General features: G+C 35.7%; 2 protein-coding genes across 2 annotated transcripts in view; both read right to left on the bottom strand.

Moving 5' to 3' along the window:
• Positions 1–18,056, bottom strand: part of LOC125775363 (uncharacterized) — a 727,609-nt gene that overhangs the window by 597,688 nt on the left and 111,865 nt on the right. The gene's annotated exons all lie outside the window — the stretch shown is intronic.
• Positions 13,229–18,056, bottom strand: part of LOC125777713 (homeobox protein 2-like) — a 54,720-nt gene continuing 49,892 nt past the window's right edge. The window contains exon 5 of the mRNA XM_049453015.1: positions 13,229–13,643. Within this exon, the coding sequence (XP_049308972.1) occupies positions 13,229–13,643 (415 nt within the window). The remainder of the gene's footprint in view (positions 13,644–18,056) is intronic.

The following is an 18,056-nucleotide window of genomic DNA, read 5'->3' on the forward strand; positions in this document are numbered from 1 at the left end:
CCGTCCGTCCGTCCGTGCAAGTGTACTTGAGTAAAAATTGAGATATCATGATGAAACTTGGTACACGTATTTCTTGGCTCCATAAGCAGGTTAAGTTCGAAGATGGGCAACATCGGCCCACTGCCACGCCCACAAAATGGCGGAAACCGAAAACCAATAAAGTGTCATAACTAAACCATAAATAAAGATATTAAAGTGAAATTTGGCACAAAGGATCACATTAGGGAGGGGGCATATTTGGACCTAATTTTTTTGTAAAAGTGGGCGTGGCCCCGCCCCTACTAAGTTTTTTGTACATATCTCGGAAACTACTATAGCTATGTCAACCAAACTCTATAGAATCGTTTCCTTCAGGCATTTCATATACAGTTCAAAAATGGAAGAAATCGGATAATAACCACGCCCACCTCCCATACAAAGGTTATGTTGAAAATCACTAAAAGTGCGTTAACCGACTAACAAAAAACGTCAGAAACACTAAATTTTCCGGAAGAAATGGCAGAAGGAAGCTGCACCCAGACTTTTTTTTAATTGAAAATGGGCCTGGCGTCGCCCACTTATGGACAAAAACCATATCTCAGGAACTACTCTACCGATTTCAATGAAATTCGGTATATAATATTTTCCTAACACCCTGATGACATGTACGAAATATGGATGAAATCGGTTTACAACCACGCCTTCTTCCAATATAACGCTATAATATATACATTAGGAACCAATGATGACAGCGGAATAAAACTTTACACAAATACGGTATTTGAGCTGAGGTATTCCTTGTGGAAAAATTGTCGTTATCGGACTATAACTTTTCAAGGTCCCTGATATCGAACACGAAGAACTCAGTGCCTAACCTAACCTAACCTAATTTTTCACCGAAAATATCGGTAAATCTCTCAGAATTTAATTCTAATTAATTTTACAGCAAAATAAAAAAATATGTAAATGACGCATAATGAAATCTCGGTTATCACTTTATCATGCGAGAGTATAAAATGTTCGGTGACACCCGAACTTAGCCCTTCCTTACTTGTTTCACGAGTGTTTCATTACCCAAGAAATTACTTAAAAAACTACAATTGTTGGAACAATTCGTGGAAACAAAAGAGAATTGCCAAAGTTAACCGAAGAAAGAAAACATCAAGCCATTTTGATTTTCAAGCAAATTGTATAAATCAAAGTACATTACTTTGACAGTGTATAAAAGTAAGCCGAAAAAAGTGCTGGTCCTAAGTTCTAAACACAATTCAATAGAAATAGAAAAAAGCAACAAACGTATACCGGAAACTATTAGATTTTATAATCGTTCGTTTTTTCGTTTGATTTATTTATTTTTTCAAAGGTTTTTAGTATTTCTGTACATAGAAGACGTTCTATGGTTCTTTTTAATGTTTTATTGGATTTATTGAAGTTGTCATTTATATACATATATTTGTGATTTACCGCTCCTATTATCTTATGATTGTTTTTCTCTATTGTTTCAAAATGTTGTAGTATGTTTTCCCTGTCTTCATTGTCCATTGTTCCGAAGAGCCATTTGTATGTAGTCCCTACAATATTAAATAGTCATCTGCGTTAATGTGTTTATTTTTGCTTTAATAGACTCGTATAATATTTCCCTGGTGTTCCTGATATATTAGTTGAAATTATTTTCTAAGTTATTTTCAATTTTATTTATAATCTGCTTAAATTCCTTGCGGTGTTTTATGTGGATTACCTTTGATATCCAAGTTTTGTCCTTTAATGATTTGGCTGTTGCGTATTTTGTTAATTTATCGATGCTTGGGAGGTACATTATGCCTTTTTGTGGGTACCAAATATCAAAATGAACAATTTCATAATGTTTTTTAGGAGTTTCCGTAATATTTAAACTATGTTTGATAGGTCTTCTGTCGTACTTCGCCTTATTGCATATTTCACAATTATTTATGTATTTCTGTACTTCTTTTTTAATTTGGGGTAGTAGTGTGTTTTTTTATTTCCTCAAATATTTCATTTATTCCCCTGTTATTGTTTTCCAGGTGTTTCTCTTCCATCAATGTTAAAATTTGTCAATATATTTCTTAATTCTAATCTCTTAACTAGGTACATATGTATATGTGTGTATACATAGTGTACATACACATGTGTAAATACATACAGTGTAATCCGGTTATAATGGACTCCACGGGACCATGTCAAATTGTCCATTATAACCGAGTGTCCATCTAATCAGAATATAAAATTTTTAACTCAAAAAGTAAATTCAATGTGTTTTTTTATTCAAGCAATAAAGTTTATGAATAAAAATACAAAATTAAGAAAATAATAAGTGTTATTAAGTCTTTTGAAAAAAGTCAGTGATTTTCTTTGGGGTGAATGCCTTATTGGCAAAATCTTTTTGTAGTTTGATTTCGAGTTTATTGAGCAAATTGATTGCATTTGAACAATGAAAAGCCAACGAACGTCACTTTCAGCCCACCGCAGAAGTTGTTTGACTTCTTTGACTTATTTCCAAGAAAAAAAATGAACATTTTCTGCTGCAGAGACTGATTGTGTCTCTTGATCGAATTTGGGGAAGTACAAAATTTTGCTTATTGCCAACTGATTGCCAACTTTATTTTGAAATTTGATTTTGAAAGCTTCGGTTATAATGGACAAAATCCGATTTTATTGTCTATTATAACCGGAGTCCATTATAACCGAGTCTATTTGAACCGAGTTTTTTACATATGTTTGAACTGGGACTTGACAAAGAGGTACATAATAACAGAGTTTTCATCTTAAGCGAGTCCATTATAAATGGATTACACTGTATGTATTTTATTTTTATTGCATTCTTCAGATACCAACGCATTGATATTTTACAGCTATTCAGATTAGTGCACAGCGTACATACGCTTGATCCCTGCCAACCATGAGCGGGTAAAAACCCAGATAATCAGTGGGTAACATGGTGGTTAACATGTGGGTAAACATATAGTTTTTCCCCTCACACGTATAGTTTTTCCCCTCATATATCTCTGTTGCGCTCATTCAGGAGTGTCATATAAGAAAGTATATATCCCCAATCGACGACTGATGTAGGGTTGCATTTTAAACAGCTGATGTAGGGTTGTATTTTAAACAGATGATGCAGGGTTGCATTTTTTGATTCCTACTTTAAAAAATTATAAAAATTTCAAAAAAAAACCTTTTTAATTTTTAAATTATTAATTTTATTATTTTTAATAGATATTTACATTTATGCAATATATTTAATTTACATACAATAATAATTTCATCTGAAAAAAGATTAATTAGAGAAAGGATTATTAATACCTGAAAATAAAATAAAGGTTATTAAAACCTGAAAATAAAAGAGTCGAAAAAGATTGTAAAAGACAAATGCCTGAAAATAAAGAAAAGGTAATAAAACCTGAAAATAAATAATAATTACATTGAATTTGTAATATCTAAAAGAAAAAGAAAGATTAATTGTATAAAATGATAATAATATCTGAAAAAATAAAATATATTAAATACAAATAGAATTTACTCTGCAAGCAAAGATTAATTCAATAAAATAGCGATAAAATCTGAAAAGAAGGAATAATTAAATAAAAATAATAATAGCATATGAAAGAAAAGATAAATATTATCTGATCATTTAAAATATAAAACAAACATTTGTTTTCACTTATTATATTGGACTGCGCAGGCCGCCTTATACGCATAAAATACATACATAAATACATATGTATGTATGTATTTATTTTTGCGTATTATTCTGATGATATAGCTGCTGGTGCTACTTCCAATTCTGTTCTGATTTCCAATGCTATAAAAATAAATGAAGTAATTACTTCATTTACTTTTACCTTCCTGTTGTACGAGCCTCCTTTACGATGGTACGATCACGAACCACATGCGTCTTTCAATCGTTTTTTTTTTATTACCCTTTTTGGGATTTTCTAGTGTCACTATTGACAATTATGTTTTCTCCTTCACACTCATTCAAATAAATCAAGAAACGAAACAAACTTTTTTTCATCGCATTTAGGTAAACAAAAAACAACTCGAAAATGTGCGTTGGTGTTAGTGTATAGAGAAAAAATGTGTAGTTGTATTGGAATATTTGTCACAAGCGGGTAGCCGTGGTTGGCAGGGATACTTTCTTATCTGTTGCTTGTGTGCATTAATATTTGGAGTATGTATGTTTTGTGTAGTAATATTAGTATTATGTATACTCTAATTTATGAGTTTTCTTTTACATGCAATGATTTTCACATTTTTATGAGTAAGCTTCATATTACAATTTTGTTGCTTACCATTGCACTTGACATTTAGTGGACTGTACATACTTTTTATTTAATTTATTGCTTGCATGTGTATTTTTATGTATTATGTATATTCTTAAGTATAATAAAACTAAATATATTGATGCGTACTAAATGTCCTTTGGTCTCAACGTACATGTTCATTTTTGAACATTCTCCCGGGCGACAAAAGTGACTTCGTTCGTTTGCTTTAACGCAAGCTGCCATAGCATTAGTAACTCCCGAATGGTTGTTACTACATCCGCTTTTCCAACTGGATCTATTTCGGCTATTTCAATAGTTTCATTTCTTCTTCTTCTTTACTGGCGTAGACACCGCGCGCCAGTCGTTTCTTCTTTTCGCTACGTGGCGCCAATTGAATATTCCAAGCGAAGCCAGGTCCTTCTCCACTTGGTCCTTCCAACGGAGTGGAGGTCTTCCTCTTCCTCTGCTTCCCGCGGCGGGTACTGCGTCGAATACTTTCAGAGATGGAGTGTTTTCATCCATCCGGACAACATGACCTAGCCAGCGTAGCCACTGTCGTTTAATTCGCTGAACTATGTCAATGTCGTCGTACATCTCGTACAGCTCACCGTTCCATCGAATGCGATATTCGCCGTGGCCAACGCGCAAAGGACCATAAATCCTTCGCAGAACTTTTCTCTCGAAAACTCGCAATGTCGACTCATTGGTTGTTGTCATCGTCCAAGCCTCTGCACCATATAGCAGGACGGGAATTATGAGCGACTTATAGAGTTTGGCTTTTGTTTGTCGAGAGAGGACTTTTCTTTTCAATTCTCTACTCAGTCCGAAGTAGCACCTGTTGGCAAGAGTAATCCTGCGTTGGATTTCCAGGCTGACATTGTTGGTGGTGTTAATGCTGCTTCCTAAATAGACGAAATTATCTACAACTTCAAAGTTATGACTGTCAACAGTGACGTGGGAGCCAAGTCGCGAGTGCGACGACTGTTTGTTTGATGACAGGAGATATTTCGTCTTGCCCTCGTTCACTGCCAGACCCATTTGCGTTACTTCCTTGTTCAGTCTGGAGAAAGCAGAACTAACGGCGCGGGTGTTATGGCCGATGATATCAAAATCATCGGCATACGCCAGCAGCTGTACACTCTTATAAAAGATTGTACCTGCTCGATTAAGTTCTGCAGCTCGAATTATTTTCTCTAGAAGCAGGTTGAAAAAGTCGCACGATAGGGAATCGCCTTGTCTGAAACCTCGTTTGGTATCGAACGGCTTGGAGAGGTCCTTCCCGATCCTGACGGAGCTTTTGGTGCTGCTCAACGTCAGTTTACACAGCCGTATTAGTTTTGAGGGGATACCAAATTCAGACATCGCGGCATAAAGGCAGCTCCTTTTCGTGCTGTCGAAAGCAGCTTTGAAATCGACGAAGAGGTGGTGTGTGTCGATTCTCCACACTGATAAGATCCAATCAGTTTGTTGACGGTGGGCTTTAATCTTTCACACAATACGCTCGATAGAACCTTATTGTGGGGTCTCCTTTTTATGGATTGGGCATAGCACACTTAAATTCCAATCGTTGGGCATACTTTCGTCCGACCATATTTTGCAAAGAAGCTGATGCATGCACCTTATCAGCTCTTCGTCGCCGTGTTTGAATAGCTCGGCCGGCAATCCGTCGGCCCCTGCCGCTTTGTTGTTTTCAGGCGAGCAATTGCTATTCGAACTTCTTCATGGTCGGGCAATGGAACGTCTGCTCCATCGTCATCGATTGGGGTATCGGGTTCGCCTTCTCCTGGTGTTGTGCGTTTACTCCCATTCAGCAGGCTGGAGAAGTGTTCCCTCCATAAGGAAGGAGTAGAAAATCGTTTTTTGCTGCACAGAGGCAGGTGCGAATTTTGGCTGCAACAATATAGTAGTCCGAGTCGATGTTAGGACCTCGAAGCACACGCACATCTAAAACACTGGAGACGTGTCTTCCGTCTATCACAACATGATCGATCTGGTTGGTGGTTTTTCGATCAGGAGACAGCCAGGTAGCTTGATGTATCTTCTTATGCTGGAATCTAGTACTACAGATAACCATATTTCGGGCCCCAGCGAAGTCGATCAGCCCATTTGGGGATGTTTCCTCGGTGAGGCTGCATTTACCGACCGTAGCGCAAAAGATACCTTCTTTGCCCACCCTGGCGTTGAAGTCGCCAAGCATGATTTCGACATCGTGGCGGGGCATCTCTCATAAGTGCGCTCCAAGCACTCATAAAAGGAATCTTTGGTCACATCGTCCTTCTCTTCCGTCGGGACGTGGGCGCAAATCAGCGATATGTTGAAGAACCTCGTTTTGATGCGGATTGTGGCTAGACGTTCATTCTCCAGAGTGAATGATATTACTCGGCGACGGAGTCTCTCTCCCACCACGAATCCAACACCAAACTTGCGCTCCTTTATATGGCCACTGTAGTAAATGTCACAAGGACCAACTCGTTTCTGTCCTTGTCCCGTCCATCGCATTTCTTGGACGGCGGTGATGTCAGCCTTTATCTTTACGAGGACATCTACCAGCTGGGCAGCGGCACCTTCCCAATTAAGGGACCGGACATTCCAAGTGCATGCCCTCAAATCATAGTCCTTATTTCGTTTGCCATGGTCGTCATCAAAAGGGGGTCTCTCATCCGAGGCTGTTTGTTGTTTTTCATTGGGGGTGTTTTTTACGTGTCGGGTCACAAACCCAGCGCACAACCCTATGCAGGGGATGTTTCGCCTTCTTACTTTAGCTCGCCTTCAAACGGATGTTCTTAAGCTACTCAGGAGATACTTGGTCAAAGACCGGAAATCGTGAGCTCCTTGAATCATATGTAAAAAAATCGTTTCTGGCCACTCCCAAGTGAATGGCGATCAGAGAACTTTCCTCACTTGCGTGAACCTCTACACATGACTCCGTCCTTTCATTTACGTCTTCTTTTACTTTCTCCTGCGGATTTCCTCTCCATGGAATGTATTGGTATTCTCGATCTTCCTTCCTGTATTTTATTTTTCTATACATATTTTCGACGTCAGCGCTCATCACATCAGGCCACTTTACGATGATATATTGGCCCATCTCTTCTACTTCCTTGATGTCTCCCATCTCTTGATATTCGTCTTCTAGGTCGAAATCTTTTGTTGTCGTCTTAATGTAATTCTCGCATCTCATGTTTTAGTTTCGGCTTTTCTTCATTGTTTTCCATGTCCCTGATTTCATGAGTCATAGCACACGATTCTTTTGTAATTGTATCAGTAGTATCTGTTATACTGTCAGTTTCTGTTTCTTTTATGTGGTTTAGTGAAGTAGTAAAATCATCCTTCTGTGTTGTTTCTTTTGCTACTTTCGGCAATGTTTGTTGTTGAAATGTCAGTTGTTCGTTATGGGCATGTCTCCCAAGCGACATGTTTCCATCATTAATATTGGACTCAAATGTGATAGCGATGCTAAAAGTACTTCCTCCACTTTTGTCAGCGAAACTCTGTCCGAGAACGAATCCAGTTTTGGGCGCAGACGTTTTATCAAACAAACTTGCATATGTTTCTCCAAAGGTAGGCTTAACATCAAATTTCTGTTTATGCTTTTCATATCTTATGGAAATTATTGCTCTTTTTAACATATACACTATATCAAACACTTGATTTTCTAACTCTTCCACTTCCGTTTTACAATCTGTTACGTACGATATTCCGCATAGTTCTTCATAATCCTTTTGTAAGAACTACCACATATTCGTAATGTGGTTTTCACAAGTCTCTAGCACATTTTCATTGGTGCTAAATGAATTCATTTTCGCGTTATCGATGTAATATCGAAGACTTTGTGCTCAATTTTGCATTCTCTGCAGTAGGGAATCAGTCTTTTGAACTTTTACTTTAGATGTTGTTTCTAACTTTGGCTGCTTCCATTTTTCTTCTCTTTCTTTTAAGTTGATTTCTCTTTGTTCTTTCAATATTTGTATAATGTATTTGTGTATACTATATATATGTCATTTCATCTATATTTTTCTCCACGAGATTCCATAAATTTTGTATCCGATTTTCATACCTTTCAAGTACAGCTTCGTCGGCAATATATATAATGTATTTGATTTTGCCTCTTCAATAATAAATTTAATTTTTGCTGATCTTTTTTCAATTGTTTGCAATAAAAGATCTATTACGTTTTTGGTTAGGCTATACGCTCTTGCCATTGCATCCATCACTTTGGACTTTCGTTCGATTTTGAACATTTTGTATTTTTTGCGTATTATCTCTAATTAAAGTTTTCTCTTCCTGCCTATATTTTTCTTCATATAGGTATTTTTTAGTTGGCTGAGCACTTTTCTTAGGCTCGTTAATCTTGCCTGTATTTTCCTTCTTACAGGACTTTTTCTTGCCTGTATTTTCCTTATACAGGTCTTTTCTTTGGCTGAGACCACTATCCGGCTCGAAGGACCAAAATGTACAGAAAAATACTTCTTTTTGATGCGTACTGTGAGAGTTCATGTTTGCCTCTGAAATTCTTTATTTAAATTTGTTTCGTCAATACATTTCTGTGGACATTTGACAAAACTACTTCTCTCGAAATAAGACAATTTTCCAGGATTTTTATCATATGTATGAATTTTCAAGGCGCGTTTTTCTGTCTTATCGCCATTGTCCTAGGACCGTTAGTTCAAAAATTATGGAGTCATCAAAACAACTTCTTTCGTAATTTTTCAAATTTTCGGGGTGACAAAAGAGCTTGTCTCGAATAAGTTGGAATTTCAAACGTAAAATCATAACGTACATTTATCAAAAAAGCTTGTCTCTATATATCGTCTGAGTAAAATCAGAAATTGGCGTTTGACAAAATAACTTCTTTCGATTGAAGTTCTTTTGTCAAATGCATATCTAAAAAGAAATGCTTTTCAAGTCAAGATAAGATAAAAAAAGGATTTTTTTTTGCACAAATCAAATTTGACAAAACAGCTTGTATGAGGTAAGTTGATTTTCAGTAAGAAAAAGCATTTGACAATAAGTCGTATTTATTTGATTTATATTTATCTAGAAAAGTAAAATATTTAATTTAAATCAATTGATTGGAAAACGTGTCTTTATTGATCTGCATCCAGTTTAAAGTTCGTCCTTTAATAGTAAGAGGTATTTCTACTGCAAAGCTTTAAACATGTTTTTTCGCTCTCCTGTAAAATTTGCTTTTTTGAAAGAGGTTGTTTTGTCAAATGTCCACAGATATGTATTTGTGTGTATGCTTAGTGTAAATACACACTAATATATGAAAGTGATATATAAAATTGAAAAGAAACGATACAACTCACTTGGTTTCCGCCAGGGGCTTTTGGGGATAATAGGAGTGTATGTGTATGTGCCTGCCTGTGCTCTTGCGCTTGTGCTTGCGCTTGTGCCTGTGCTTGTGCCTGTGCGTCTACCTCCAATCCTTGTGTTGGTGGTGTTGTTGGGTTTTCCTTATTCCTCTTTTGTTTCGATTTGGTTTTTGTTTTCACCGCACTGTGAAATTTTTTGTTGTGTCAACTTTTTTAGTTTGCGCACCACAATTTGTCACCTCACTTTATTATTATTATTCTTTTTTTTTTTCTTCACCATACACACAACTGTATATGTATGTATGTATAACGTTTAGCACCGCTCAATTTTTTCACACTTAGTTTGTCCACAGGTATTCACTTTTTTAACATATGTATACCATATACGTACATATGTATTAGATTTTGTATTGAATTTTTATCTTTTTTTTCCAATTTTGTCACCACCGTTTCCTTTTTTTTTCCTCTTTGTTATCGCGATATTATTTACGTTGGTTGCAAATTTTTCCACACAGGTTGTTTTTTCCCTTTCCAATTTTTTGCCGCCACCGCTTTCCTCCTTTTTTTTCTTTTTCTTTCACGTTGTTTCACAGTTTTTTTCTCTTAACTGTTCAGTTTCCCACTTTTGGGGTTTTTTTTTTTTTTAGGTTTACACTACCGGTTTTGTTCTACCGGGACTCTTTTTTTCACCAACGGTCAGTTTTTACTACCGTTTTCCACACTTTTTACCATGTGTATAGTTTTTTTTTGTTTTTTTTTTGTTTTACACTACCGGTTTTGTTTTACCGGGACTTTTTTTTGTCATTAACCGTTTTCCACACTTTTTTTCACTTTTTTTGATTTTACTTATTATTTTTGATAATTTTACCGCGTCTCCGCGCTACCGGTTATTATTATTATTACAATAATTTTTTTTTTATCGCGTCACCGCGTCACTGATAAATTTTTTTTTTTGTGTGTTCTTGTCTCCACTTGTGCCGTCCGGAACGGCTCGAAGGACCAATAAATAATTATTTAAGAAAACAAACCTTCCGACACTCACCTTGGGACGAAATCGAAAAGAAAAGTTGTTGAAGTGGTTGACTGCATGCGTATGTATATGCGCACGGACTGAAAACAAAAGAGGCTCGACGCCGTCCGCCAGTCCCTTTTGTTAGTTGTGTGCTGGTGTCCTCGTGTGTGGTGTGAAGATGTGGTGTGTATGTTGAGGATGTGGTGGGCATCATGCCGAGGTGTTGAGAATGCGATGTGTAGCGTGGGATGAAAAAAATTATCCGCATGATGCCAATGTGTTGAGTATGGTATGTGTAGTGTGGGGTGAAGATGTGTTGAGTATGGTGTGTATGTGTGAGGTGTAGTGAGATTATATTAAGAGGGGGGCGCAGAAGCTCATTTAACCATAAAGTGTTATTGTTTTATAAAGCTTCGGGTAAAAGTATTTATTCTTCAACTCTAAAAATACTTCTTGTATGCCTCGGTGGTTATTGCGAAGATGCTCATTTTCAAAGATAGTCAATATATCGTTTTTGTCAGTAATTTCAATTAGCTTTATATTTGATCGATACAATGTCAAAGATCTGTTACCGAAATTACGAACAAAAATACTTTGAAACGCGATAAAAAGATCATCATTTTCGCAATAGATACACATGATGCTTTTGTCTATTAATATAACTTGCATAATATTGCAAAGATCAGATTCCGGAGTAATTTCTACGTGATTTTGAAACTTTTTGTTTACAATTTTTACTACACATTTTTCTTTCTCTCCATAACTTAAGTATATTTGATTTTTGTAATAATTGATTGCTTTTTCTGTTATAAATATATAATCCAAGTTATCTTCAAATGCGCTATGTATTGTTGCAGCTGTTGACATAATGTCAACTCGTTCATCACTTTCTCTATTAACTTTGTTTTCTTAACTTTGCTTTTTCTGTTATAAATATATAATCCAAGTTATCTTCAAATGCGCTATGTATTGTTGCAGCTGTTGACATAATGTCAACTCGTTCATCACTTTCTCTATTAACTTTGTTTTCTTCACGTAATTGGCTGTTAAAAATATTCACATTTCCTAAATGTTTAACTTCATTTTTTACACAGTATCTACTTAGAACATCAGCGACTGTATTATCTTTGCCTTTAATATGCGATATATCAAAGTCGTACTCATTAAGTAGGATTTTCCACCTTTGTAGTTTCATATTTGGTTCTCTAAAATTATGTAGCCAAACTAATGGTCGGTGGTCAGTCCGAATTAGAAATTTGCGACCGTACAGATATGTGCGAAAATGTTTCACTGACCAGACAACAGCAAGTGCTTCTTTTTCTATGGTTGAGTAGCGAATTTCATGGTCAGACAACTTTCGAGATGCGTAGCAAATTGGGTGGCCTTGTTGGCTTTAAACTGACCCAATTGCGAATTATGAAGCATCAGTTGTAAGGATGAACTTTTTATTAAAATCTGGGGCTTGTAACACTGGCTCACTAGTAATAAGTTTTTTTAACGTTTCAAATGAACTTAGGAATTCTTGGCTTCCATAATCCAATACAGCATTTTGCTTTAAAAGACGAACCATGGGGAATGAAACTTTCGTATAGTCTCGCATAAATTTGCGGTAATAACCGGTGATTCCTAAAAATCTTTTGATTTCCTTTATGTTTGAAGGTGGTTGCATTCTGTTTATTGCTTCAATTTTTGAGGGATCAGGTTTAATACCTTCACCTGTTACAAGGTGTCCTAAAAATTTTGTGGTCAATGCAGCAAAATGACATTTAATTTTAAGGCCAAATGGCATACGATTAAATTCGTAATGGCCACTTGCAGTTGAAAAAGCTGTCTTAGCCCTATCGTCGGGGTGCACCTCAATCTGGTGGAATCCCTTAGCAAGATCAATTGTGCTGAAATAACAGCATTTTCCTAACTTATCAAATAAATCTTCTATATTTGGAAGTGGGAACTTGTCGTCTATTGTTTTCTGTAGTCAATTACAATTCGCCATTTTTGCTTACCACTGTTATCTGGTTTTTTGGGCACAACCCATAATGGGGAGTTGTAAGGACTACAACTCGGAGATATAACATTTTGGGCTGGCATTTCCTGTATTTGTCTGTCCACTTCTGCCCGATGTATGACAGGGTACCTATACAGTTTACTATATATAGGAGTGTCAGTTTTTGTATTTATTCGATGACGAATTTCACTACTGAAAGGTAAGTTTTCACCATCTTCATAAAAAATATCTTTAAACTTATTTACAACAGTCTTTAAAACCTCTTGATCTTTAGAATTTAAATAATTAGGAAACATACTATGTGACGAATGTTCTACTATTTCTTTTTCTTCATTAATAAATATTTCCAAATGTTTATTTTTTTGATAATCATCTACTAATAATTCTTCTTCTTCCATTAAAGTAGTTATGAAATTTAAATTCTAGGAGATTTACATTAAAATTTAGTTTATGAAATTCTTTAAACAATGGAAAGCTATACTGTACGTCTGTAGTAACAGTTCGATTTATAACTTTTAAAGTAATAGAACGTGATTTTATTCTCCATTTGGGATTACAAATATTTGGGTTTATGATACTAAATTCTGCACTGTATCTATTATAAACTTAAGTTTTCTCACGTTTGTTTCAACTGTTATATAGGGTAACTTCCTTGGCCCTCTAATTGAAAATTTTGTTCGTTTTCATTGACTCCTATTTCCATAGGCTCTACAACTGTTTCACTGCGAAAACGATTATTACTTCTGTTATTTGACAGTCGTTCATTATTGTTATTATTATTCTGATTAAATAAACTACTCGAGCTGCGATTAGTTCTGTATGTTTGGTTGCTGTAGTTGCTATTAAAACTGGGTTGAGTAGAAGAGTTTAGTGTTGCACTGTTTGAGTTATTTTGTCGCTGATTGTTATTAATGTTATTGTAGTTGTTCTCTTGTCTATGCTGTTGACTAAATGCATCGTTTGCTCTATTGCTGTAATTAAATAGCTGACTATTCTGTTGATTAACATAATTGCTCATATTAGCTTCTCTGTTATAATTATTATGTTGCCTATGAGATGAAAAATTCATGTTATTAACATTATGTTCACAGTTATTCTTTCCATGAGCTGTTTGGTGATGTTTATAGTTTAAGTAACCATTTGATTTTATAATTTCATATGCATCTTTTAAAGTTTTTGGACTCCTGCTTACAATAATGCTTTTGACAGGCTCGGGTAAACCATATTTTAATGTGTTTAAAGCAATCGTAGCATTGCTTTCACTATTTATACTAGAAGAGCTATTGCCACAAAAAGTTGATGCGTTATTTAAACGACATAATAAAGTATTAAGGGAATTATAAAAAGTTTCAATTGTAGAAGTACATCTACAAATTCTAATTTTGTCAATGAGTTCATCAACTGAATTCTTTTCGCCATGATTATCTATAAGGACTTTTCTTATTTCTGGTCATGTAAGTGAATTTCCATTAATTAAAATGGATCTTCTAGCACTTCCAATAATTTTATCTTTAATCTGGCCAACTAACAGAATTTTATATTCTTCATCAGTAAAACTGTCTAACATTGGACACATGCAATCTATACGCTGTACAAAATTTAATAGTGCATCTCTGTTTCCGTCATATGGAGGAATGCTATTTATGTTGGTGGAAATGAGCTTAAATTCTACGTTAATGTTTAAACTATCCATATTTGCTAAACTAAATTAAATAGAATGCCAAATAAATGGATAAATTTTACTTTTTTAAAACTACGAGCTTTAACGGGTATGTACACAAAGGTGTGTTTGTATTGCTCATAATGCAAATTATATACATACGTATCCATATACACCTATATGTATGTACATAATGTGACCAACTTCTGCGCCAGAAACGATGTTGAACGTTTACTTCTTTCAAGTGTCTTTATTCAACTGACTCTATACAAAAATTCTTATTAGCTAAAAGCTTAACTATTTTACAGTAACATTAATGAGTGTAGGAGAGAGTAGAAGTAATAATGTATGTTCGGGAATATGTTGTATGTATGTTTAGTGTGGAGGCGAACGTGTGGGTGTAGAGTGGGAGAAAGTATGTAAAGTGTGAGTGGGAGTAGTTTAAATAAGAGTAAGCATAGGTAATTAAATATAGGAGTAAGACTAAGTTAGAATCAAGAGTACGATTAGAATAAGTATAGGTAAAGTATATAGGGCTATTATATTTCTATAGCTAATTTATGACACCATTATGGAGTCGAAGAAGGAAAGAGTTGCGTCAGCATCTTCATAAACATGCGGTATCACACTTTCGATCTTGTAAATACGAGTATATCCTTTTTCCTTTCTAAATAAAAATTCTTTTTACTATTAAGTACAAAATTGATTGATTTGTAAAATTATAGTTAAATTAGCATACATATATATATACAATGTACGAATATTAAGAACTAGGAGCGACCCGCCCCGGCTTCGCACGGATGCAATGGTGATGCTAAAGACATTACAGAAAAACTGTGAACATTGCAGTGGATGTTGTCACATACACATAGCGGCTTCGCACCGGCACTCAACATGACATTTACACAAATATTCACAATTTTTTGCGTCGAATTTAAAAAAAATATGAAATTTAATTCTTATATATTATTTAAGATTTTTTTATACTTTTTTCATTGTTTTATATTTTTTTGTTTTTGTTTTTGTATTTTTTATTAGTGTTTTTTTATATTTTTTTACGTTTTAATTTTTTTGTTTAATACATTTCTTTTGTTTGTTTTTTCTCAATATCAGGTTTTTTTGTTTATATTTTTAATTATTGCAAAGAGGTCATAATCCCAAAAGAAAAACCTTTTATTGTGTTAGAGCTTCCCTATGAACTATATTTGATGTTGTTTTATTCTGTGGCAACAAAATAAATTGATTTTCAGGGGCTCCGACCCGCGATAGTCCAACATATATTTAACCGTGAGTAAAACATTTCTTTCGCAGGTCGATCCCTACTAATTCGAAGGTTTGACCTTGGGACTTGTTAATCGTTAATGCGAAAGATGTTTTTACCGGAAATTGAAGCCGTTTAAATGGGATTGGCAGATCAGTCGGGATCATCGGTATCCTCGGTATATGAGCCAGTTGACCAGCTGCTGGGCCAGTAATAATAGTTGCTACAATTAAATTGTCCTTTAACTCTTTAATAAGCAGCCTCGTCCCATTACACATGTTCGGGGGGCTTAAATTTCTTAAAAGCATTATTGGGATTCCGATTTTTAGCGACAACTCATGTGGTGGCAGTCCAGAAGGGTTCAACGAATTTAAAAATTCCTGTGGATAATGGACTGCGTCTTCGATATTAGTCACATTGTCGATTGATTTGTATGTTTTAATTTGGCCGGGGACTTTTTGAACTATTAGATTGTTTATTTCATTAACAGTATCATTCTTAGGAGACACTATAGCCCTAGAACATAGCCAATGAAAGTATATAGCATCTATTAAGTTTTCCAAATTATGGAGTATTTGACCTAGGGACTCATCCAGAGAATGTCACAATGATCGCTTAAATTTGGAGTGGGAAAAATTCCTTCTCCAAGTTTTAGCAGTTGTTGTGGGAAATCGCTATCAGTGATTCCATGAACATGAGCTCTCATATTCGTTCGTAATTTCAATGTTTCAATTGAAGCCCATAAGGGTGACGATTTCAATCATGCCTCGATGATATCTGCTCGCGTACCTCTGTTAATAACGGGGAGAGTTTGTCGAAAATCTCCCGCAAAAACAAAAGTAATCCCGCCCATGACTGCAGAGGAGTTCCTTAGATCCTCTAAGGTTCTGTTCACGGCCTCTATATGTGCTCTATGGCTCATCGTGCATTCGTCCCACATAATCAATGAGGCGTCTTGTACTAATTTACCAACAGACCCATTTTTGCGGATAGAACATGTAGATTGTTGCTCAAGATTTACGGATAGCGGAAGTTTAAAAGTAGAATGAGCAGTTTTTCCATCCGTCAAGAGAGTTGCAGCAATTGCTGAGGAAGCAACTGCTATTACTATCTTCCCCGATTCTCTTATCTTAGCAAGTATCAAATTAGCAAGAAACGTCTTTCCTGTTCCACCGGGTGCATCCAAAAAGAAAACTTTTCTTTTGTCATTAATGACGCTATCGACTATAGTTTCAAAAGCATCTCTTTGATCTGGGACTAATTTTGGTAGGTTTTCATTAACAAAAGCGGTCAAATTATGTGTATCATAGCGATTAGTCATTGTCCGGCTCCATTATTTTCTGTACGAACTGAACATGGTAATCCAAAGTCCCTTAGGCTTTTGTCATATAATTGCATCAGTTTATTTTCTATTTGTATCAGACCTTGGTTGTAAATTTCCGCATTGTATGGTAAGGTGAAGTTTAGATATTGCTGTCTAATTCTGTGTCTAATATCTTCACATAAATTGTCTTTGAAAATGTCCCATAATTTTAATGGTTCCGATGGCTGACAAAATAAAAGTATGACTACAAACAATTCTCTCAGTTGTTGTGAACATTGAGAAAGCAAAGCTTCTCTCAGAGTATTTTCTCAATGGTCATCGTTTTCTAGCAAACCTCTAGCACGGCAAGCAGCTTGATATGTTTCTTTGAGAACTCCGTCAACGGTTTTCAAGTACTGGAATGAGGTTGGACCCCGTACGTGATGTAGCAACATCCTAAGAGAGAAACACTCGGATTGAGAAGGATGGACACAGTAGACTCTGCCTAAAGCTGCATCTTTTTTTATTCCTGGATGGCCAACTACGTTCTCACTATTCTTCCTTCTTGTGAACTTATTATTGGCCCATGTATAGTATTGCGAGACTTCGTGGTATAGAAGTGTTTTTGCGAATTCATCTTCATTACATAGCTCAAAAAAAGCCAGCAAAGTTGTTTTACGTGGATTTTGGGTCACTTGTTCTGCCGTTTCTGCGGTAAAATACACCCTTTGGCCATTTTCTAAGTGAACAGCTAAATGCAAGACTGTACGATGTCGCTCGTGGATCGGAAATTCCAATATTCGCCAGGCAGCTTCGGAAGTACTTATGTAGCGGCCATTCACGTAGTTTTCCACTTCATCATTTGGGTTTCTGACGCCAAATGTGGCTTGATCCGATCCTTTATTTATGTATTTACAAATGTATTTGATGGCTTGAACTGAGTGACAGTACTCAACATTTATGTGAGCATTGAACGTCCTGAACAAAAGTGGAGAATAAGGGACAATCCAGCTATTATCTATAGTGAAATTACTGCCTCTGATATTGAGCGAAGCGCTCTGACCTCCATTTGCGGCATCACGACGACGATATACTGGATATCCGTCATCTCCGGTTTGAGTTTCGTTGACCAAACGTCGCGGGTATTTTTTTGTGCAAATTCCGTTTTTCATACATGGTGCTGTTAAGTTATGTTCTCCGCATGGTCCGTGCACCATATTTTTAGTTACGATATCGTA

Source organism: Bactrocera dorsalis, chromosome 1 (assembly GCF_023373825.1).
Source record: "Bactrocera dorsalis isolate Fly_Bdor chromosome 1, ASM2337382v1, whole genome shotgun sequence".
NCBI classification, from domain to species: domain Eukaryota; kingdom Metazoa; phylum Arthropoda; class Insecta; order Diptera; family Tephritidae; genus Bactrocera; species Bactrocera dorsalis.